The sequence below is a fragment of the Quercus lobata genome, chromosome 4 (assembly GCF_001633185.2).
Source record: "Quercus lobata isolate SW786 chromosome 4, ValleyOak3.0 Primary Assembly, whole genome shotgun sequence".
NCBI classification, from domain to species: Eukaryota; Viridiplantae; Streptophyta; class Magnoliopsida; order Fagales; family Fagaceae; genus Quercus; species Quercus lobata.
The window spans coordinates 25,787,146-25,811,598 of NC_044907.1; the positions used below are offsets into that span (position 1 = coordinate 25,787,146).

General features: G+C 33.9%; 2 protein-coding genes across 4 annotated transcripts; one reads left to right on the forward strand and one right to left on the reverse strand.

Annotated features, from left to right (window-relative positions):
* Nucleotides 1-5,562: 5,562 nt before the first annotated feature.
* LOC115986628 lies at nt 5,563-18,558 on the reverse strand. 3 transcript variants are annotated; one of them, XR_004090807.1, is made up of 14 exons: nt 18,029-18,557; nt 17,852-17,929; nt 15,669-15,826; nt 14,415-14,490; nt 11,910-11,977; nt 11,078-11,408; nt 10,766-10,885; nt 10,541-10,647; nt 10,152-10,205; nt 9,973-10,056; nt 8,432-8,595; nt 7,000-7,150; nt 6,305-6,535; nt 5,563-5,906 (listed from the first exon to the last, which is right to left on the reverse strand). XR_004090807.1 is itself a non-coding variant. In XM_031109841.1 (13 exons), the coding sequence occupies exons 1-12, from the start codon at nt 18,357-18,359 to the stop codon at nt 7,003-7,005; spliced, it is 1,719 nt and encodes a 572-aa protein (XP_030965701.1). In that variant the 5' UTR covers nt 18,360-18,558; the 3' UTR covers nt 5,563-6,558; nt 7,000-7,002. The 3 variants fall into 3 exon arrangements, 2 of the variants coding, with proteins under 2 accessions (XP_030965701.1, XP_030965699.1); XM_031109841.1 differs by having other exon boundaries at nt 5,563-6,558; nt 18,029-18,558; XM_031109839.1 differs by having other exon boundaries at nt 5,563-6,535.
* Nucleotides 18,559-20,778: 2,220 nt separating this feature from the next.
* LOC115987885 (50S ribosomal protein L18) lies at nt 20,779-24,453 on the forward strand. Its single transcript, XM_031111497.1, has 2 exons — nt 20,779-21,150; nt 23,926-24,453. Exons 1-2 carry the CDS (start codon nt 20,965-20,967, stop codon nt 24,319-24,321), a joined length of 582 nt encoding a protein of 193 aa, XP_030967357.1. The 5' UTR covers nt 20,779-20,964; the 3' UTR covers nt 24,322-24,453.

Here is a 24,453-nt window from a genome sequence, read left to right on the forward strand (position 1 = left end):
TCAATGCAATTAACATGGAAGCAGTGGTTGCATTTGGGCAATTTTCGGAACCTTTCGCCGTCCACGACTTCATGAAGGCACACCACACAGTATAAGATGTCCTTGTTGCCAGAAGAACTGTGGTGGAAGGTGAACATAGGGAGGCGGTGATGGTTGTGCCAGAAATTCTTTGAGCAAAAATGGATGGTGAAGAAGATGAATAATATTGTGATGATGATGACTATGATATGCTTGCAACTTGTTGTGGTCAATGTGGTGACTATGGAATTGGCTATTTGGACCATCAACTCTAAATAATACTCTTTCATTTGTTTTCTACCAAACTTTCAATGTTCTCCTTCTATCTACTCTCTTCTCGCAGACTCGCACATGGATGATGGAACTATGGAAGATGGGGATGATATATATGTCTATTATTTTAATATAGCAAGAACTGAGTCGTCAAGTTTTTTTAATTTTGTTACGTACGTAAATAATAGTAGCTTCCAAGAAATCACGAAGGTAGGTAAGTGTGAAGTCCCAATTTTCACACCATGCGTCAAACATGGGCATGTGGAGAACTAGTAAATTATTTTTTGCTCTTGTAACTGACTCTCTATCATAGTGTATAGACTCTATAGTCACATGTCATGCAAGGAATGATTCATATATTTGATGTATAAGATACGTTCTTCAATTAATAAGAAGTATATGTTTTATTTTGTTTTGTTTTTTGGAAAATCTAATCTAAAATATTTTCACCGTTTTCTAAAATTTTTAGGGTAAATTTAATATAGAAGTCTTTAAAATCCTATCTATTTATTATGAAATGAGAATATTGGATTAATTTAATCATGTCATCAACTATTCAATAAATATTATGGGAAATCACAGTGGAGTTTTGACATGTGTATCTTTCCCTCTAAATTATTAAACAATTAATGATATTACGGGTATGTTTTTTTTTAAATAACTAGTTGTAGACTCACATGATGTGTAGAAAAATATAATTATTTTGATATGTAGTATATTGTATGATTTATTATCTAAAATTTATTGTAGGTAATTTGTTTTCCCTAAAAATTAAACAATTTATAAAAGTGATTTCTATCTTTCTATCTTTCACACACACACACAGTAATCACCTTCTTTTGTGGGAAAAATATGGATTGAACTAAAAATTTTTATATGGATTGAAAAATAAAAATTTATATGGATTAACATATCTCTGATAAAACCTCAACACCTTTAATGAACTTTCAACGCATACGGCACCGCCTCTCACTGTGTTGGTGATGTTTAGACCAATTTCATTCATGTGTTCTTCTCAGCGATTGCAAGATTAGCTCAAAAAGGTTGAAGGTCGAAAGCTAAAAAAATTCCAAAGTGGAAGAGCCAATTGCATTTGAGATAAGAAAAAGGAAGAGAGTAGTAACGCTGAGTTAAATCAAAAAGTTGAAAAGATGGGAGAAAGTGTTAAACACTTCAAAGAAGAATAAGATATATGAGGTTGGTTCATGGTTGAATTCAACAAGTTAGTTTTGATTTCTGGGAGAGGAAGAGATAAAAAAGAAAGAAATAGAATAGGAGAATGACTAAATAATGAGTGAGTTAGATTTAATGTGGAAAAGGGATAAAAAAGTAACTAGGGATATTATGTAATTAATTGGTATCCAAATATATATAAGTCAACTAGGCAAGTCAAGCATTCTCCAAAAAAAAAAAAAAAACTAGGCAAGCCAGGAAACGTTAGACAATTGTGTTGTTGGGTAGATGAGGAGTCCAAAATCCAGATGCAAACTGTTTTGGCTTTCTTTGAAGTGGACTGAATTGTATTGAATTAGACCGAAATAGACTGAAGTGAACTGAATAGATCGGAAATGAATCAAAATGGGCCAAAGTGGGCAAATAAAAATGTCTGTCCTCATCTGAATTTTTTAAAACAGTTCTATGAGAATATTATTGCTCTCTTTTTTTCCCCCTTAATTTTTTAGCAGAACCAAATTTTGTTGGAGGTAAACATAACCGAATTTAAGCTACAATGAAAAGTGAACCCGATCCTATGCTAGAATGGCCAGACCTATAACCTACCAAAGAGAAAAAAACGGAACAAGAAGATCAAAACACATCACATGCACAAGCTCAAAGTCAAAAGTGAAACAAAACCACCAACCAAACGTGCTTTGGCAACTTTCTTATTTTGGGGGGTAATCATCCACCCACTTTCAGAACTAATTTGTTTTTTTTTTTTTTTTTTTGAGAAAAGAACTAATTTGTTTAATTTGTCACAATTGTGACTACTCTAGCGTGCTGCTGATGCTCTTTCCCCAAGTATAAGCATAAAATAGTTGCATGATGTGTCAGTGGCACAAACTGATTTGACAATTTAGCATACACGTCACCGAGAAGAAACCTTGACATAACTAATTGGCTATCAGTTCATTTACGCAAGATAAAGTAGTTAAAAAGTTTTAATAAACTGGCAATGATTTATTTAGGATCGAATAAATAGCTACGAAACGAAAGCCAGTGGTATTTTTGCATGAAGATGTTTAAATAGATAGTAAAGAATATATATATATATATATATATATCAGCAGGAGCAAAAGCAGTGTCCGGATCTTCAATCCAAAGAACTAGTTTGTGCCGAAAGTAACCAAATGACTATAATGATCAATTGATCATGAGCAGTGGTGGAGCCAGGATTTGACCTTAGAGGGGGCAAAATTTATAACTAATATACATGTGTTTCCATAAACAAATACATATTGTGTATGTAGCATACAACATATGCATCATATATACAAAATATTAACCAAACTTGACAATTAAATGCCAGTAATATGAATAGTAAGTGATCACTCAATATTGAAAGATCCCCTAAAATCATTGCATATCATTATATTTTGTATATTTTATTAGTTTTTTTTTGAATATATAGCCAATAAAATAATCCCCTTATATATTTTATGAAATTTTTCATGTAATTGTTTCCAAATTTTATTGCTTAATACTTTTGAAAGGAAACTTTTTTTTTTTTTGGGATGGTATTTTCATCTCTTCAATTAAGACTTTTTCTTCTTTATTTAAGTTTATTTTTTATCATTTTTTTTATAAATTTTGAACTTTAAAAAATATTAATAAAGTAAAAAAAGATATGGATATAAAATTTTGATACATGAAAAAGGAAAATTTTGGGCAAGGTCAGGGAGGGCAAGTGCCCCCTCTCGACCCCCCCTGACTCCGCCCCTGATCATGAGGAATCTTCTTTATCAAAAGCAGCATCACTTGTGGGGGGCAAGCAGTACAATAATTGGGACTATATATATATATATATATATATATATATATACCTATTGGGAGGCCTTTTGTAGAACACCTAGCAGATGTATTAATTTGTTTTTACTTACATAATCCTTATGGAAAAATAAATAAATAAATAAACAAGAGATATGGTTCTATAGAGCCTAAGTATTAACAACCAAAACATACCCCATACTTTAGGCCAAATTAGTTAATAGCAAAGTGATGCCATGTTGTCTTTGGCAAGATGGTATATGGGATGGATGTTTTATACAAGATTGAAGTAGAAGGATATCTTCCTTTGAGTTTTATAGAGTGCAACTCAATGCATCATTTATGTTTTATGCTAATGCTATTATTTATGAATATTTTATTTTTATTTTGCTAGGTCTTAATTGCTACTTAGAGCCAGAGAGTGTTGAAAAAGAGGTAGAGACAAATAAGAAAATGAATATTGGTGATACTGAGAAAAGTGCAAATATTATCAAGATCCTAATGAAGTAGTAGTAGATGGAAAAGGATAGTGATAGGAAGCATCAAGAAATTGAAAACCAAATGTACACAGTTCAAGGAAAGAGCAAGGCAATGCAGATTTCTATTGGTACCAGCTCTTATCTTTTAATGATCGCTATTAAGAAAATTTTATAATGGAAGACATGGTTAGGCTTAACATAGCCACTTTCTTTGTACTTACATAGGCTTGGACATTTGATCTTGAAGGACCAATTTTTAGTTTCAATCAATGCAAGTGCAAAATAAGGATTGGCTTTAAGAGATCTCTTTTTTTCTCCCCCTACCTCAAGATTTGTTTTTTTTTTTTTTTTTTTTTTTGACTTTGTATTCTTGGAAATAATTATAATTGTCCACTTTGCAATGTTAATGTAAATTGGGAGTTACAGTGAGAATCCTATAATGGTGATGGGGTGTTTTGTAAGGGGGATATTATAATCTCCTTTAAAAAAAGGAAGTTTATAAAAAAACAAATAATAGGGTTTTTTTTTTTTTGTCTTTTTCTTTTTTGACGGAAGTATTTAGTTTTCTGTTAATCATCTATAGAGTTATCATAAGATTTTTATGATATCACATTTATGATTAGTTGGCTTAAGGAGCTATCATGGAGTTTTTAAGATATCATGTTTACATTATTAGAGAATAATATTGGTAGGATTAAACACTTAGTGAAAATAGCAATTTCCTAACAATAGAATTTAAATATTTTATTATTATTATTACTTTTACATATTCTACCATGAATAAGAATTAAACTATCCCGCGCATTGCGCAGGTTATATGCTAGTATATATAATGTACAAGACAGTATTTAAGTGCAATTCGTTAGGTTCCCCTCTTAAGATTCTGTCATGTGAATTTTTTTTCATATGATGAAACTTTATTTTTTAGTTAACTATCCACATGTAAAAATTTTAAAAAATGAATCTAAAAAACTACACCTAAAATATTGTATCTAAAATTTGTCCAAATATAATTAAATAGACTTGTTGCAGGAGAGTTTTTTTTTTTTTGACCGAAATGATAGATGTTACAGGGGAGTTAAACGTCTTAATGATGTGAATGCCACCCAACCAATCTACCAGAAAGAGGTTACCACGCATCGCTTGTACTATACTTGTTAGAGGGAGCAGAAACAGGTGCACCTACTTGCACAATTGTTAATTCTTCATTGTTTCCGTGTGCACAACCCATAGCCGAAAAAGCTCTAAATTAGTAGGGTTTTTTTTTTTTTTTTTTTTTTAAAATGATTCAAGTCTGTTTCAGGACTACTATCTCCAAAAACTGTAAGAAAATTCTGGACCAATTTGACATGTAAAAGGAAAGCCTTAATTTTATAAATGCTATAGGACCAAAGTTTGTTTTCACAAATAACCGAAATTCAATTTCATAATTTTATCTTCAATTCTTTTAACCTTACATAAAGTTCTTCTGAATGAACCTATAAACCCTTTAAATTGTTTGATTGAACCAAGGTATTGTAGTCGTCCCCTCAGCCAATTCAATTTCAATTATATATATATATATATATATATATATATATATAAGGGGGACATTCTTAGCATTGTTTTTGTTTTCAATAAGAGCATTAGCAAGCTCAATCGGTAGGAACCTCAAAGCTATCTAGGACAGGAGCAAAGATGAAATTATCTCAATCCACACGCTCACACATACACACACAATAATTGCTGAACCTACAGAACTATTTACCATGCAAAACATTCAAAATTTCAATCATAATACAAAAAATTGCTACAGACAATTAATTGATTGCACTTAATGTTTTTCTGATCAAAGGTGAAAAAAGAAAATGAAATTTCAAAACATTTATATGTATGTAGAAAAGAAACAACAAAGCAATCATGTATATACAACAAAGTCTCACTCTTTTTTGCTAGGTCAAAGTCCCACTCTATTAAAGATTAAAGTGCAAAATTAAAAAATTGAATAACAAATATGTAGGAAGCCTTCCAGTTACTGTATAGTTGGTCTCGATAAGTTTAATGAAAACAGCTTCACCTGATGCAGATAGTCAATGGTTTTCCCATGTCCCTCATTGCTTAAAAGCACAGGCTTTTTTAGCAATGAAGAGCAAGAACACCAAGGAAATGCAACTGCTCCGAGTAAACAAGAGTAAGAACCCAACATAAGAGTGAGAAAGTTGACATCAACAAAAGGGGAGAGAGAGACATGCAAAGAGCAGAGGGGCAGACAATCATCCAGATAGAGAGAAAAGGCAAGACAAAGGGTTTGACATGCTTGAGGCTTGCATGGGAAAACATAGGCTTCACATACATGCCCTACTCAACCCTCTACACTTTATCTTTTCTTTCTACAGTTTTTATCCTGATGGAATGCAAGTCATAGACTAGAAAAATCAACCAAAGACCTTTATGTATGTATGTGAAACACCTAAGGCATGTTGTCACTCTTATATAATGTATAGACATGACCATTTCAGCTGAAAGTGATTCTGAATGTAAAAATAATAGTGGAAAAAATAAGAACGTACATCAGTAGGGCACGACATGCAGGCAGCACTTAGTAATGCGATGAAAAACTGCATTGGGAACCAACACAGCAGGTGTAGCATCTAAGTGACCGCTCTCAACATCTTCCTTATGTGCTTGAACTCGCCCATCATTCATTTGAATGAACATTTCTCCAAAAAAGGAAAATAGCTTCTGAGCTTCATGGGTGCTAATCTGGCTTAAACACTTGTATTTCAGCTGGTTAGGTCTACCTGTGTCATGAAGAAACCTTATCCTATATAAAAAATATTCAATTATACATGATAAATTAGCATTATTACAACTAGTTCTTTATAAATTCTTGTCTTCTCATATTACTGTACTCTAACCACAATCTTAAGTACTTGCTTGACAGAAACAGAATAAGAACAACAGTTCTTGAAAGGAAGAGAGAGATCCACAATATGTAAATTTATTAATCCTCAATGGACAAAACTTAGGTGCAGTACATTAGGTTCCCCAAATTAAAATCAAACAAATAGTTGCATTGACCAATAAAGCACAATGTAATTTTTTCCAAGAACAATAAATTCAACGCAACTGTGTTTTAACAAAATTGGGTACTTAATGTGCTACACCTAAACAACTGTACCTAAGTCTTACCCATCCTCAACATATGCTAACAAGTTTCAGTTTATGACAAAGTTACTTCAATTAAATCAACAATTTAAGTAACCTTTCAATTATGCACCCACAATGGCTCCAAAGAGAAGAGTTTCTCACTGCGGTTGTGACCACCAGAAGTCCCAGGTGGAGGAGCATGCACAGTAATTGGAAGAACCCACTCACTTTTGTCTCTTCCCTCTATCAGAAGCGGATGCTCATATCTGATGTCAGAAAATCCAAAGATTATTGGGATTCTCAACAACTACTGAAATAGCATATAGTTGGGTACAATTAAAATCTCTAACTGCAAAGCATGGTTATAAACTAAAATAGAACAGCAAAAGCCCTAGCATTGAACTAGTCCACAACTTCTAATAAATTGATTTAACTTGTCTCCTCAAGTCATACCTATGAGCACAAGTCAATGAAGAACGTAGTTAGATGCATGGCATACCTTATCATCTAATGTCGTTTCTTCATTTAAAGAACTAGTTATATTTATATATATATATATATATATATATATAACTAAAAAAAATTCATTAATAAAATAAGAACAGAGGGGTGGAGCTGGGGAGTATACAAAGGGACACCCTAATAGGGAAAAGAGCTACAATGAAAGTCATCTAAAGTACAATTTGTCCAAAAAACTACAAGTTCTGGAGCAGAAGATGGTCTGACTCAGTTTGCTCCTACTCAATAAAGAGTTCCCAAGAACTGAGACTTCAGCTGATTTATCAAACGTTCTATACCTTTGAAACTACATATATTCCTTTTCTCTCCATAAAGTCCACATCAAATACAAAGGAGTAGCCCCCCAAATTTCAGAATGTGCCATTTTGCTACATAAAGAACTAGATGCCAAAGAAAACTGCCATAATTTTTCCCTGACATTATTGATATTTATTGGTGCCATGTGTAAAGGCAATGGAGAATTGGTGGATCATCTTCTTCTTCACTATCCCATAATGTACAAATTGTGGACAATGGTGTAGAGTTTGTTTTGTCTTATATGGGTTATACCAAAAAGGGTACTCAATTTATTAGCAGCGTGGCCAGGTCCTTTTGGTCAACACCGAAATTTAGCTTTTTGGAGGCTTTACCACATTGCATGATGTGGTATCTTTGGTGGGAATGAAATGTGAGATGCTTTGAGGGGAGTGAACGGTCCATTCCTGAGATTAAATCTCTCTTTTTTCATACTTTATTGGTTTGGAATGTAGATTTTAATTATCTCCACTGTTCTTTGCTAGATATGCTTGAGCATTGTAATTTGAAATATTGATTTTATCCCCTAGTACACCCCCCGTGTACAAGGGTGACTCTTTTTTAATAATTAATTTTTTTGTTACTTATTTAAAAAATATCTTTCCCTGACATGACCATATAACTTTTTCACATCATGTACTTCAGGTATAGTTCTCATAACATGCAAACCTTCACAGCATACAAATCACTTGGACAGGAACAAGCAACAGTATTGTGATACTGTTAAGTCATACCTGGTCCAATCTACATTCTTTGGAGTGGTAAAAAATTCAAATCGAAGTGACCATTGTACGGATACATGTGGTGTGGAAAAGGACATGGGCCCATCCATGGGAATGGAGAAAAGAAAGCTCGTTTGCACCAAATCTGCAACAACCTCATAATGATCACTTTGAACCTGCAAGGATATTGGTCCAACAAACATGAGACATAACGAAAAGTAAAAAACCTAATAAGTAATAACTATCTAGCTCTTTCAAATTATTTCTGTAAGCTTTTCAAGATTAGTATTTGAGCAATGTAAGGTGTATGGTTTACAACATAAACTTACAAAAGGTGGACATGCTTGATTGGAAAGAACACAAGTGAAAAAAAAAAAGGGGGGGGGGGGAGAAAAAAGGAACCAGAAGCAAATGAATAGCATAGGTTACTATTCTATAATGTATTACAAATAAATAAAAAAATTATAAAGCACCAAGATCAACCAGAAAAAAGTGCTCTTTCTGAGAGAGAGAGAGAGAGAGAAGAATACCCCTAAATTTCCTAAACAAAAAATCTTAAGTCTTAACAATATTTGCAAATATTATGATTGTGGCACTGAGCAAAACTTGTCTGTACCTCTCAAATATAAGGACCCGACAGAAAACCTGTTTTTTGACATTAGACTTCACTAACTTCAAATCCATGTTAGCCTTGCCCAGTTCCACATCATGTGACAACTCTTAGTGACAATCATCAGAATCCAACTCTTAATCATCATTTATATATATACACACACACACGAAGATATTAATGACAAACAAAATTTTGACACAGCTTTAAAGCGTTGCATCAAACTTAAGATTTGGCTGAATATAATAGTAGTTTAAGGTTGCAATCAAACTGAGACAAGCTGAATATTGGCTGGTCACACTTGGCTCTACACATTTAGGAGTTGTTAAGAGTAGCTAAAGCTTGAACCAAGCTTAGCTAAGATTGTTCAAACTTGGCTCAGCCAAACTTGAGCTTCGCTTGTCAGAAAGCTCAGCTCCACATATATAAACAGAAACTTAGCATGAACTAAAGCTGCAACACGCACATCCTGAAGCTTTAGGCAGAGATTTAGAGAGAAATTTTATAATGAAATCCTTATCTAAGCAAAAATCTCATGAACAAACTACATACTATAAGAAGAGAAATAGCACAAATCTCACATATACCAAATAATGGAAAGAATAAACCAGAATTCAAGCATTCCATAATGGGATTTGACAAAGAATATAATTAAGTGTAAACTGTCTTCAAAAAAGGTACAAACACCTAATCCATCAAAAAGTCAATTCAAGTGGGATAGATTGATTTATAAATAGTTTTTTATATAAGTAATAAATTCATTGAAAAAGCACAAAAGGGGCACAACCCTAGTAAACTAGAAGTATACAAAGGAAGAGTCAAAAAGAAAAGAAAAATACAATATATGTGTTATCTAAAATTCATATTATCCAAATGAAGTTCTAAGTAGAATATGAGATAGAAGAAGCAGAAGTCACTCATAAATTGCCTTAAAAAATAATACCTTTGTAATTGTAGGGGAATTCCTCCGAGAAGGATGGATAAATCGCCGATTTACAGTCTCTAAAGTCTCCAATGTTATTGAAACCTGGAACACAAATGCTTTCATTAAGCATCAATAGCACTAAACAGATTGGTACTTACTTTTGATGATCTTTCTATTGCTTATGGAACCAAAAGTACCTCAAGGCATCTCCTAGCTCCTTCTTCATGAAAGAAAGTAAGAGTTCCACCAATCTGTTACCATTACAGGTTGTTGAAAATGGGATAACCAAGAACAAAAACAAAATGAAAACTAATAAGGGAGAAAAAAAGAGGAGGAGAAGAAGAAGAAGAAAGCCATAGAATATGCAAAACAGGCACAGGATTATAGCATAAAACTGAAAATGGACTTCTACAGACCTTCGCCAGGTGAAGGTCCAATCTTCACTGTTGGATGAAGCCAACGCCTCTATCTGGGTCCCACTCCAGTAAAGATCCACATGGTAGGACCCACACAGCTGCTTGGCACCCTCACAGTGCGAAGAATGGACTTTCATGAAGGTCTGTAGCATTTCTCAAACTAAAATTACCATATCACTGAAGTAATAAGTTGAGTCAGAGTTTTTTGGAGAAAATCTAAGCAGAACTTGATCATCCAGCCTGATATTGTATGACCTTCCTCGAATAAAGCCTTCTGCTGTAGAAAATGCTTGCATCTAATTAGTTTACCATGTCTTATAACACACTGAAATCATTTGATCCAACAGATATGACAAGTACATAGATAAATTAAATAGGAAAGTGAAATAATTTACATGCTACAGGCTCAACAGCTCCTGATGCCAGTGAAGGGGTTACACCTGTATCATCATCTGTAAGCTTCTGCTGCTGGCCTGGAGATACAATGGCAGCTTCCTTCTGTGGAGATAAAACATCTGTTTGCAAAGATAAGCTATATTCAGAAAAGCTGATTTGCTTTTTCTTTTTCATTTTTCCTTTATTTAATACATTTTAAGTGGGAGGGGGGATTTGACCCCTGGATGCCTCGGTTATAAACACCAGGAAATGCCAATTGACCAAAGGGTCATTGACGAAAAATAAAAAAACAGATGGCTTAAAAAACTCACCAGAACTAGAATCATATAAGACCTCAGCAGACAACGGAGGAAGTGCAGCATTTGAAGATAAGCTTGTATGTTCTCCTTCAAGATATGGAATGTCTTTAGTTAAAGACCTTGCTGTAGATAATTGCAAGGACGGTGAACTTCCAAAGGTTTTGTGTACATTTGGAATGTCTTTAGTCAAAGACCTTGCTGTAGATGATTGCAAGGACAGTGAACTTCCAAAAGTTTTGTGTACATTTTCTTTCATGGGATTGTAGGAAGAAACAGATGAGATCTCATCCCTTGAGCTTTCATAGCCTTCCTCAACTCCATCATATATGTCATTAGCTCTAACCTGTAAGGAAGTAATTCCGCTTTATAATCTAAAAGATCAAGTAAATGACTAAATTACTTATTAAGTGAAAATATACAATTGATCCCTCAAATTTGGGTTAGGTTCTATTTCAATCCCTGAAATCTGAAAAGTTCTTTTTTAGTCCTCAAAAGATTGTAAACATACCAAGTTAGTCCTTCCATAGCCTTGCCTTTAAAACAGAGCGCCGCATGGCTTTGTCAAATTTTATCATGTAAGCAAGAATTATAACAGCACGGCTATAGAAGGACTTAGCATGTTTACAATTTTTTGAAGACTAAAAAAGGAACTTTTCAAATTTAGGGACTAAAATATAACCTGACCCAAATTTTTGAGACCAAATGTCTTTTTTTGCCTAATTATTTTGAAGATGTTAGTGGACAGCATTGCTTGAAAGAACAAAGTATACAATGGCTCTATGCATGCAGAGTTTTAAGTGTGATAGTGTGTGTGCGTGTCAAAACTTGAAAAGTAATAGCCTACCCAATCAGAGTCTCCATCCATCTCTTTCCAAAATATATCCATTTGGATGGTTGTAGAAGGAACAATCCCTGAAAATATTGACAAAAGGACATTTTTCAGGTTTTCCTTTTAAATGCATATGAAAACCTATTAGATTTTACAATGAGCTATATGATACTCAAAATCTGTTAGTATCAAGAAGCTGAACTGCTTTTTTTGCTGATTTTAGAACTTGTAACATGACATTAGATAAATATTAGAAATAAATAACAAGATAATACCAATCCGCATTACTGGGATGCCTTTTTTTTTATATATAAGTAATAAAAAAAATTATGAAACAGATATATTCCTTTCTATTAAAAATTATATTAAAAAAGGTTCACTTTCATGCCTTTTCATTCATCGAAACAACCTATGAAAGCATAAAAAATCAGCTGGCACTATTTGACATACAGACAAAAGGAGATTCTTCACAAACGGCAAATTTGCACACCAAACCTTACTTCAACCATGGAAGTAAAATTGTCAAGAGCCTTGCAGCTCAACTAACACTTCTAGGTGTTTCCAATAGAGACATCCAAGGTTCAAATCCCCCCTCCCCTTCTTGTAACTATCAAATTATAAAAAATTATAGAAATAAAATTTACTTATTGAAAATATTACAGAAAAGTATTTGTTATGAACAAATTATCTGAGCATGTAGGGCACAAGCAGAAAGCTAACTCAGCTCTCTCTCTCATGCAAAAGTTGGAATAGCGGTGTTTATGATACCCATAGCCTGAACATCTAGAGTCATGATATTGATACACTTAAAAGTAGGACATTCATGGACAAGAGTACCAGCTAAAGGTACTACATGGCTGAGTTACAAATATACTCATTGATCCCTGAAAACGCTGGTACTATGGGAACTAAAACCCTGTTTAAAAGTTCACATGCATGAGTAATCTTACTAGCATGTGAATCAGGCATTCATATTTGCATACCACATAATGCACAAATCCATCACTATGAATGATTTTTTAATAGGTAATAAAACTTTTATTCAAAAAAACTGAGCATCATGTTCACGATGGTGAACATTCTGATCAAAAAAAATTACAGCAGGTTCAAAGACTCAATCTAATAGAATCTAAGAAATCAAAAATGGAAATACAATTTGTAAAACCCCAAACACGCGCCCACTGAAACAAAGTATTGAAGAGAAGAGCTTTTAAAAGATCTAAGGTTCCCTCCTTGTCTTCAAAGATGCGTTTATTACATTCCATCCAAACCAGCCACATTAAGCATGCCGGGACCATGTTCCATATGGTTGACAGATGCTTTCCAAACCAGTTTCTCCAAGCAAAGAGGAGAGAGCTAACTGTCATCGGCATTACCCAATGGATCCCAAATACCTTGAAAATTGCACTCCATAAAGCATGAGAAAACTTACAGTGGAGAAGAAGATGATCCACAGTTTCCCCATCACAACAACACAAACAACACCTATTAACCAAGGTCTGACCACGCTAAACTAGATTATCAATAGTGAGTATCCCATCCCTAGCTATTGTCCATAAAAAGAAAGACACCCGTTTAGGCACCTTTGTACACCAAATACACTCCCAGGGAAAAACCTCATTGCAGGGACCAAACAACAACTTATGGTAAGAGCGCACATCAAACACCCCCTTCTTAGACAACTTCCAAATCAAAGTATCCTCCCCCTCACCCCTCAGCATGTGGGAGTACATAAACTCAATGAAAGAACAAACATTTTCCTGCTCCCAATCCTCCGGAGCTCGACAGAATTGAAAATTCCAGCTCCTACTTCCCCTTCTGAGGCAGATACAATGAGGTCAGAAATCCAAGCCTCCTTAGAACGGGAACGGGTAAACAACAGAAATAGGGAATCACATGATTTTCTGATTGTATTTCATTTACTATGGTGATGAATCCAACTTCTCTCAAAGGCCACATTCAAGAAGGGAAACGAAGAAATCCAATTCTATAGGACAACCAAAAAGGCCCTTGGTAAATGAATTATATACTCATAAGATGCATAAAAATGCTCCAATGAGCATCAGTGCCGGTACTGTTTCCTATACAACTACTCAATCAATAGCCAATAGCCAATAGCCAATTGCAAATTGCAAATACATGGATACTCAGCTAGAGAAAGATAAGTGAAGAACTTCCCTCATTAAAGGTGAGAGCAAACTAGAACTTCTAATCAATATTCAACTCCACTTCAAGTAAAACACAAACAGGAGACGGGCGAAGATAACAAGAGCTTCACTGTTTATCACTCCCACTGATTTACATAAAAACAAAAATTGATTCAACATCCCACTTTTTTCCCCTCTGCTTAATAAGGTTTGAATACACACTTAAATTTGTTACAGAGACAGAAAATTCCAAATGGGAACCCACAGGTTGACTCAATAATTTTCACAAGCCATATTGTGAATCAAATGAATCCAATTCTGAGAAAGCAGTGACATAGGTTTTGGAGTAAATGAAACATAAAGGAAAACTCACCACCACTTTGACCTTCTTCCATTAGCAAGCCACTGGTTTTTTGAGTGACCCATACTTGTAATGGTATACGATCTTCCTGTATTGATTAAAATTCAACAATTAAAATCTAATTCATCATATCAAATCAATCTACTAAAAGGCTGGCATCTCAACAAGGACTTGGAGGTTTTCTCCAATATTCCCACCACCCAAACACATATATACACATGTATGTACGCCTCTATGTGTGTGTTTGTGAGCATGTGACTGCACATGTTTGCTAATGTCTGGACATAACAAATGCTATTCTTTTTTTTTTGGATAGGTATAACAAACACCATACTGCTAATGTTACATCTGCATCTGATGGAACAACCATAGAGAAAAGTCATTTTTTTATTGGTAAATTACACAAGTAAATATAATAAGGGTTAGGAATTTCTGGATGCTTACTTAATATTTCAGAAGCTTGTTGATATGTTGCAAGTATTCAGAGGTGTCAGAACAAATTTGGACACTGATACTTGTTGTTCCAGGTTAGAGGAGTTAAAATATCATGCGAGACATGTTACGGACTTATGGGACCATAACTAGAGTTGTCACTTCATTTATTATCACTCATGATGCACCACTGTTCATGTTGCTTATGCAATAGCCAGCATATCATGATTTGGTTATCAAAGACATTTCTCTATGGTTGCCAATGAGTTATGGCTCAACTGGCACTTCTCCAATAATAATGGGATGAAGGGTAAGGTCATGATTTCAAGATCCATATCCTCTAATGAATGTGAATGAACATATATCAAACAAAAAATCAGATAATGACCTAGCTAAAGAATACCACTTAGCTGGCATTTATGCAACTATATGTACCAACTACCATGTGCTGTACAATTGTATTAGACATCATATGAATATAACAACCATCACACTATTCATATGAAGAAAATTCCAAGCAAAATAAGCATTAGTGACTACAAATACTGTACAATGATGTCATCTTAGGCATGAAACCCCAGCTGTTGCATTGTGCAGTGTTGCGTTGATAAGCATGCTTCATAGTTGTATCAGACATTATATGAATATAACAACCATCACAAGATGCTATCCATATGAAGAAAAGGTCAAGCAATATAAAAGTTAGTGGCTACAAGTGTTTTTTGATAAATTAAAAAATAAATAAATAAAAAATAAAAAACCAAAACAAAACAAAACAAAGTAAGCAAGCAAAATCATTTCAGCAAACTTTAAATCAAGTTAAAGGAGACCAACCAGTTCACTAAAACCTTGTACTGACTCTCTATGAGAGTGGCCATTTTCCAGTATCAGCCATTGTCCAGACAAAGTACTTTTAACATAATAAAAGTAGCGAATGGTAGCCCCCTTGTAAGATGGTGGTATAATGTCTGGCAGCACAGTTCGCACCACATCTGCAGGTAGCATTGCAATGTTTGACAGAATCAATTGGCTTAAATCAAAATGATAGAATAGGAAACTTTAGACAGAGTTTGACATAACAATATTGACACCATATAATTAATTCACAACACTCAAAAAATTGACCATCAAAACAACACACTGCAACTTTTTACGAAAATCATCCAATTACAAGCTTGGATTCATATAGACTCAGCCAAAGAATTTTGAGTTTGGAGCTCCATGGAAACCCATGATTATCGACATTCATAAAGCACCGACCTCCAATTTGGATTAAAGGATTAACTCTTCTTCTATACCCTATAGTTCTACTTGGGTGTCATCATAGCAGAATTTCTGCTTGTACTTCTTTTGCGTTGACAAATTATTACCCTTCTCTATCAACCAACTAGCTATACAAGTGACATAACAATGTCTAAAGAGACATTCAAATGAATGAATATTTGATTCAACCAAAAGAGAGAGACAAAGCAGATATAGCAGTAAACAAAAAGCAATATAAGCAGATAGCATATAACATCAAGAAGTGCTACTACGCCCACAACATTTTCATAACACTTTCACAACAAATGTCAGGTGGTAAGTTGTTATTGGTGGTAAGTTGTTATTTGTTCTAATTTTGAATCCACCACTAAATTACTTTTTTGCCCATCCATAATAGCCAGTAACAACTTTATCACTTAAGATTTGTTATGAAAATCCTGTGGACATAGCATTTCTCTATACCATCACCTAAATTGATACTACTTCTATAGCAACAAACAAAGGAACTAACAGCTAATATAGCTGCAAAACAAACATTTCAGAAAACGATGTTCAAAATTCACTGTACCTATATGAACAAATGTTCTTTGAAAAAAAAAATCCTCTTTCCTATTTAGAAAAAGGGGAAATTGTTCTACATTTCTAAATAATCACCTATAAAAACACTTATTAAAAGCAATACACATGACCGACCCTGGTTAGTCTATTGAGGATCCATAGCGAACCACCGAAATTTTCAGACTAATAAGATTTGGTTGTTGTTGCTGTTGTTATAGTAAAACTAAAAACACTCAGTGATCCAAGCCTTAGTGTATTTCACAGTGCAATAAATTAATTTGTTATACAAAACACAAGTTCATGAATTCAACAAAAACAAATAAAATCACTGAATTTCAAAAATACTCATTACTCGAATTGAAAATTCATATGCAAAATCGCAAGCAAAACAGCAGATAACACATACAAATGTTCTTCAATGGAACTCGGTGCTATTCATTCTTTAACAATTTTTTTCCCTCTTAAAAAATGTTCTTCCAAAAAAACACCTCTTTCCTATTAGGAAAAGGGGAAATTTTACTACATTTCTAAATAATTACCTATAAAAACACTCTTCAAAAGTAACACATGTGACCGACCCTAATTAGTCTATTGAGGATCCATAGCGAACACCCCCGAAATTTTCGGACTAATAAGACTTGGCTGTTGTTGCTGTTGTTATAGTAAAACTAAAAACACTCAGTGATCCAAGCCTTAGTGTATTTCACGGTGCAATAAATTAATTTGTTATACAAAAACACAAGTTCATGAATTCAACAAAAACAAATAAAATCACTGAATTTAAAATAAAAAAAACACATTACTTGAATTGAAAATTAGAATGCAAAATCACAAGCAAAGCAGCATATAACACATACAAATGTTCTTCGATGGAATTCAGTGCTACTCATCTTTAATAGTTTTTTTTCCCTCTTCAAAAAATGTTCTTCCAGAGAATATAAAATAAAACTCTTTCCTATTAAGAAAAGGGGAAATTTTGCTACATTTCTAGATAATCACCTATAAAACCACTCCTTACAAGCAATACATGTGACCGACCCTGATTAGTCTATTGAGGATCCATAGCGAACACCCCCGAAATTTTTGGACTAATAAGACTTGGTTGTTGTTGTTGTTGCTGCTGCTGTTGTTATAGTAGTAAAACTAAAAACACAAAGTGATCCAAAATCGCGAGAAAAACAGCACAAAACACATACATGATTTAGTGGCACCGGCAGAAACAATCTGATTCGAAACCATCGAAGGCACGGCGCATTCCACAAACACAAATTCGCCTAATATAAAAAAAATCAAACACTCGCATTTCAGCTTTGAGAAAATGACAAAAACGAAGAAATTGAAGAAGAAGGTGAGGGAGAAAGAGAGAGAGAGACCTCGTCGTTGTTTGGATCCAGGTAAGGGTTTGTGAGTGGCGAACCATTGAGAATCGAGCTTCTCGACGGCTCTGATTTCGAAACCGATTCGGTCGAGCAAGAGTGACGAGGCGGTGTCGGGGTTGGAGATCTGGATTGTGACGATCAGAGGATCGCCGGGGCGGTACACGTCCTTGTCCGCTTGGATTTTGAGAGTGGGAACTCGTTGACGGAACTCGGACTCAGCGGTGGTGGTGTTCCGCGGATTTCGGTTGTTGGTGGTGGTGGTGATGGAATTGGAAGAAGTTCCTCCGCCGCTTCCGCTGAAGAAGGGAAAGCGAGGTGGCAGCATTGTAATGCGACGTCGTGTTTGGTGTGTGGTAAAGCACTGAGCTGAATACAGTTTGATTCCTCTCTCTCTCTCTCTCTCTCTCTCTCTCTCTCTCCCTTTGGCCTCGTGTTCTTCGTTCGGTGAGATCTGATCTGTCTATTCGGTTCGTTTTATTGGTTTGTTATTTTTTTGGGTCAATCTTTGGTGCGAGAGTGCAACGGCAACGCACACCTTTTTTTCTTTTCTTTTTTTTCTTTATAAAGAAAGATACATTTGACATTTTTTGTGGGTAGTGATGTTTGTTGGCAATTGGGATTCTTTAGCAATAAATGTAGGAAAAGGATAATAATCTAATTATAATCATAATTTATCACATAAACGATTTATAACAAAAATTTTATGAAAAAAAAATATATATTTTCTAAGAAAATATTGGACTTAGTGGATCCATAGAGGTTTTTATTTTTTATTTTTAAGTCTCATTCATTCGTATAAATGTTATTTAAAATAATATATTTTGACTTTTATTTTTATAATTCAATAATTGGAGATGGAGAAACTTATATAATGAATGATTGTATAAATTAAAATATAATTTTAATTTCATTTGCAATAACACTAAAATAGTTGTAGGTCATAAAAATAAATAAATAAATAGTTGTAGGAGAGTGGTCCTTTGATTGTGTTCTACGGATCGTGAACTATGAGTCCACTAAGAAGACAAGGTGATTTGAGAGGCCGAGCTCGACGAATATCCTTTGGAAGAATGGGCCTAGACTTAATCGAGGGACCAAGGACCCACCCTAGGAAGGAAACTTTTTCTCCACTTATGGATGCTGATGAAATATAGCCGATTAGATAGTATCAACTGAGGGTACCCTACCAATGACATAATTGAGGAGAACCTAGAGCCCATGAAAGATGTCCGAGTAGTCTGAGGAACTCATGGAGGTAGCTCCTAAATCAAGCAGTTGTAAACTCTGCATTAACTAGATATTTTCACCTTACACAACCGCATTTATTACTGAATGAGTTCATCTTCATCATCAAAATGAGAGGAGGAGACACCTGAGGGGACAAATATCTCTTGACTCTCATCATGATAGTCCACTAAGAGAAGAAGGCTTATGGGTCTAAATAGAGGCTCCATGCACACATAGAGGGACACAGAAAGTTAGAAAGAGAAAATAGTTGAGAGAATTTGTATTTGCTTTTGTATGCATTTAACCTTTACAAGAATAAAACTTCTTAGTTTATCAATATTAAACCCATATTATTCAATTTTTACTTTTGTTTAGATCTCCCATTGTGGATTATCTATCTCTCGTTCATTATAAATTAGTTGTGACAATCAAGTGTTGACTTAGAGCTCAAACTTTAGTTAATTTTTTACCACACAATGGTTATAAGAATATATGATTGTATAATTCAAAATTAGCTTGAGAAAATATGAGCGTAATTTTAAAAAAAAAAATTTATATTCCTACTTCAATAAAAGATACAAATAAAAAAGTAAAAAATTTTACCCAATTACAATTTTTTTTTCTTGTCATTCTCTTTTTCTAAAACATAGGAAGTCCAAAGAAAGAAAATAATTTTACTCCTATCTTTTAATTTTAAAAATAATAATTGTACCCATCACTTCTGTTCATATTTCATTCCTTTCTAATTTATTATTTTAATTTTTTATTTATAAATTCCTAATATCCTAGACCTATTTTATTGAAAATTTTTAACAAAAAAACGTTTTATAACGTTTTAAAAAGAATTTTACTTTCAATAGAATATATTTTACAAGTTTAATTACATTTTACTTGCAAACAAACTAGGAAATAAAAATGAAAAAAAATATTTTCCTAAAAAATATTTTGCTTACAAATTTGACTATTTTTCCCATAGTTTTAAAAACTGAAACGGTCAAAAAACCGAAAAATGGACTAATTACCAATTTTGTGGTCCAACCGAAGTTGAACCAATAGTCTAACTGATGACGTAATAAATAATTTAATTTATGAATAAATAATTATAATAAAATAATAAAATTAAATAAATAAGAATATAGCTACTGATATTTACTAAAAAAAATAAATATAAAATTTTAGAAATATTTTCATGTCAAATTTTAGTCAAATTCAAAGAAAAAATAAATTATCCTTTTTTTAGAGGAAGAAAAAGAAATGAACCTAAACAAACTACCAAATAAAAAAGGTTATGGTTTTAAAGCTTTATAATCATATATATAATTTTCATTACTTTTAACAAAACCATTACGTATTTATTTAAAAAAATATTTATCTATGTTAATATAATTTCACATCTAAATATTTCTTCTAAAAAAAATTTTGTATTTATTATAAGAATATTTTATGCTTGTTTACGTGGCCAAAGGACATCCAACCACGTTTTTATACCATTCTACCTTATTTCGTAATCATTTTCTCACATATTCTCAAACAAATATGAGAATTTTGCCCAATCTAAAAAAGTGTCTCCCCAAAGCCCATCATTGCCGTAGACTGTGAAGTGTGGTAGACTGTAGAGAGTGTGGAAGAAAGAGGACGACGACCCAGAAGAAAAGGATCCTGCTGTGATAGTCTTTGTAGTCAGACATCTACAGAGCCTTAACATGGCATCAGCATGCATATTATCCACACCATCCTCATCTTCATCAGCGTCTTTTCTTCTTCCCTCAGAGTTGCTTCCAAGCCGCGCAGTGAAACCCACCTCGCTTTCTTGGGCATCTTCCTTTCCCAAGCTTGGCATCTTTGGCTTTGTTTCCAACACAAGCCCACCAATCCCCACACTCAAAAAGGTATGCCATTTCAGCTACTGTCTCACTTTCCCCTCTCTTTTGGTTGATTTTGATAGAATTGTAGAAGTAGTTGAAAACCCAGTTGGTAAATCTTGGTTTGTCATGTTGAGTATGGTATATTAGTATGTAAGTGGACTTAAATCATTTTTCAGCTGAAAACCCAGTTTGTGGATTTAATAAACACATCCAGGTCCTAATTGAAGGGAAAAATATTGACTTTCTCAGCATCATTAGTAGTTTTAAGGTTTGGATAATCACCGCATTTTTTTTTTTTTGCTAGAATGTTAGAAATAGTTAAAAACCCAGGTGGTAAATCTTGGTTTGTGGTGTAGGGTATGTATGCAAGTGGACTTAATAATTTTTAGCAGAAACCCATTTTGTGGATTTAATAAGCAAACCCAATTCCTAATAGAATTATGGAAGAAAAAAAAAAGAACCTTTTCAGCTAAATTAGTAGTTTTTAAGCTTTGTGGTAGCCGAGTGGAGAGCCCAGAAAACCGGTTTGGAGGGTTGCATTTACAGTGATTATTATTAACTATATGATCCAATTTGATTCTCCGTGCTATAAAAATTAGTTAGTGTTGATTTTAGAGCAGAGTCTGATGTGACTATTGTGTTTGTTGAAATTCTTGAGACAATGATTGTAGTGTTTTGAAAGGAAAGGTGATTGATCTGAAACATACATTGTAATGGGGAGTGGACTTACCCAGTTGGTTCTGTGCGTAATTATTTATTACATAGTCTCAAGAATTATAAATTCATTTGTGGTTCAATTAATTAGAAAGGTGGCTGTCAACTTGGTTGAAAACTGTTTTTTTGTTGGTAAGTTACACATGTACCATCATGGTTTTGAACCCACAATCTTACCAGCCACCCATTCTTATGGAAGGAAGAAGTTTCATTTAGTCATTGGCTATGTTCTACTTGAATTTTACAGCAACAGTTTAAAGATCTATATCTTGATGTTAACTTGATTTGAGTGGGTAATTAATTTCCATTAATTGAATAATAGTATGTTAAATTCGTTGGGATTCAGGCCAATTTAGCATATTAAACTACTAGCCATAAAGGCTATCTTACAAGAATGCATTCATTTATGAAAAAATGAACTGTCCTGTTGGAAAATAAATTATGAATGAAACTTCTACATTTTAGCACCATTTCTGGTTTTATGCATCCATAGAAACTTTGTGCTATATGACATATAAATGTTATGCTAAGTAGGAGAAGCCAAAGTAGATATCAGACGAATTTCACTTTATGATTATGTTTTGGATAGGGTGAAGAGATTAAACATAAAGACAATTGTGTGCCCGAAACCTCGCAATTGAGTTGAAACAACCTAGAGTGAATCCATTCTACACATGCACTTACGAATTTACTACAAACCACTAGGTTTAGGGCATAGAGAAGGTGTTGCTATTCTGTTTAGGTCTGAAAGGCAACTTGATCCTGTAGGCAGGAGTCTTAAGTCATCATAATTAAGGTAAGGTTCAGAGTTAGGGTACAAGGAGGGAAAGTTGTTGGGCACTCAAGCTCGCCTAATCAAATATATCAGCCTCCACTAGTTTTAAGTAGAATCTTTACCTAATCACATCAACCTACTGCAACCCTTCTCATTTAAGGCTTGAGACAAGACATGGGCAGATTCATTTTCTTAGTTATAAAAAAAATATAATTATTGGTAATCATTCTGTTATTCAAAATGCAGCACATTGCATTTCAGCAATTCTAACCACTCTTTGAATATGGCACCTGCTCATGAGGATGACATTCAATTTTCCTTGGTTTGATCTTCTCATTTAACCCTCATTTGAGAAGACTACCAATTGAATGATCAAACTAGATGAGTTGGCATGTTTATATGAGTGTCTCGAGGGTTAGGTGCGTTGCTAATAGAGAACAACATTCCAACACTGTTGTTATGATGTCTATACTTACTAGTTACTACTGTGCATATGGAGAAAAAGCTGCAAGTAATTTTAAGGGTCTGTTTGGATACCATTTATTGTTGAAAACTGAAAACTTATTGTTGAAAACACTGTAGCAAAATAATTTTTAAATGTGTGAATAGTGCTGTGAGACCCAATTTTAAAGCAAAATTTGTGTTTTTCTGTACTTGTGGGTCCTGTGAACATTGCACAGGACCCAGGAAAAAAACACCAAACGCAGACGTGGGTTGTTTTCAGTGCAATCCAAACTCAGCTCAATGCTAAAGTAACCCCCCTAAAGAGGAGCTCATTTATTTTGTGGAAATTTTTTTAGGGAGAGCCATTCTGTAGATTGAATAATAAAATTTTGTTTGAAGTGGCCTTTTCGTGTCTGCCTTCACCTTTTTATCTTGCAAATTTCATTCTGAATAGGCCACTGCATATTTCTCTTTCATGTAGAGAAGCTTAATTCGCTTGCTTGGTGGAAAAAGGTTGTTTTGTTGGTATTTTTGTTGTTCCCAAATATATTGGGTAATAACTTCCTGTTTATTTTTACCAAGTTGACCTCTCGTATCTGTTGCTTGAGTTATGATTTCTAATGCCTATAGCCTGCAAGACTGAGGATTAAACCTTTTTCCCAAGTGAAATGTGCACCCAATTAGTCATTCTTTCTTGAGGTTGGTTGTTATGGTCAGTTTCACTGTTCATTTGGATTACAAAAAGTAATGGTTGATAAAATAATAAATACATTCTTCTTTAAATAATTTGTATACTCTGTTCAGGTTAACTCATTAATATTTCTTTAAATTAAAGGAAATCAGCTCTATCACATTTGTTTTTTTAGGATTCTTTCATTCAAGCTGCCTGGACCCGGAGATCTCGAGGTGAGCTTGCTAAAAGGCCTAATAGGAAATCATGGAAGCAAAGGACAGATATGTTCATGAGGCCGTTTTTACTTAATGTTTTCTTTTCAAAACGATTTATCCATGCCAAAGTAATGCACCGGGGTACCAGCAAAGTTATATCTGTTGCTACTACAAATTCAAAGGATCTGAGGCATTCATTACCATCACTCACTGATCACAATGCCTGTCGAGTTGTAGGGCAACTAATTGCGGAGAGGTCCAAGGAAGCTGATGTATTTGCAATGTCTTATGAGCCTAGAAAGGATGAGAGAATTGAGGGTAAACTTGGGATTGTCATTGATACCATTAAGGAAAATGGGATTATATTTGTTTGAAAGCTTTTTTTAGTATTAGACTGCTACCAGTACTATATTTTCCATCTTCCAGTATAAACTGTCTCACTAGCAATTGTTTTCCATTTTCCAGCTGATGTATTTGCACATCAACAAGTTTTTAGTTTCTTCCAA

What these genes read in the sequence shown, in the direction of transcription:
- LOC115987885 (XM_031111497.1), top strand. Translation starts at nt 20,965, where the DNA reads ATGGCATCAGCATGCATATTATCCACACCATCCTCATCTTCATCAGCG. An exon ending in CAATCCCCACACTCAAAAAG is followed by an intron (nt 21,151 to 23,925) that starts GTATGCCATTTC and finishes TTGTTTTTTTAG; the next exon opens with GATTCTTTCATTCAAGCTGC.
- LOC115986628 (XM_031109841.1), bottom strand. Translation starts at nt 18,359, where the DNA reads ATGCTGCCACCTCGCTTTCCCTTCTTCAGCGGAAGCGGCGGAGGAACT. An exon ending in TACAAGGTTTTAGTGAACTG is followed by an intron (nt 14,491 to 15,668) that starts GTTGGTCTCCTT and finishes TAATCAATACAG; the next exon opens with GAAGATCGTATACCATTACA. An exon ending in GAGCTAGGAGATGCCTTGAG is followed by an intron (nt 10,057 to 10,151) that starts GTACTTTTGGTT and finishes TTTGTGTTCCAG; the next exon opens with GTTTCAATAACATTGGAGAC.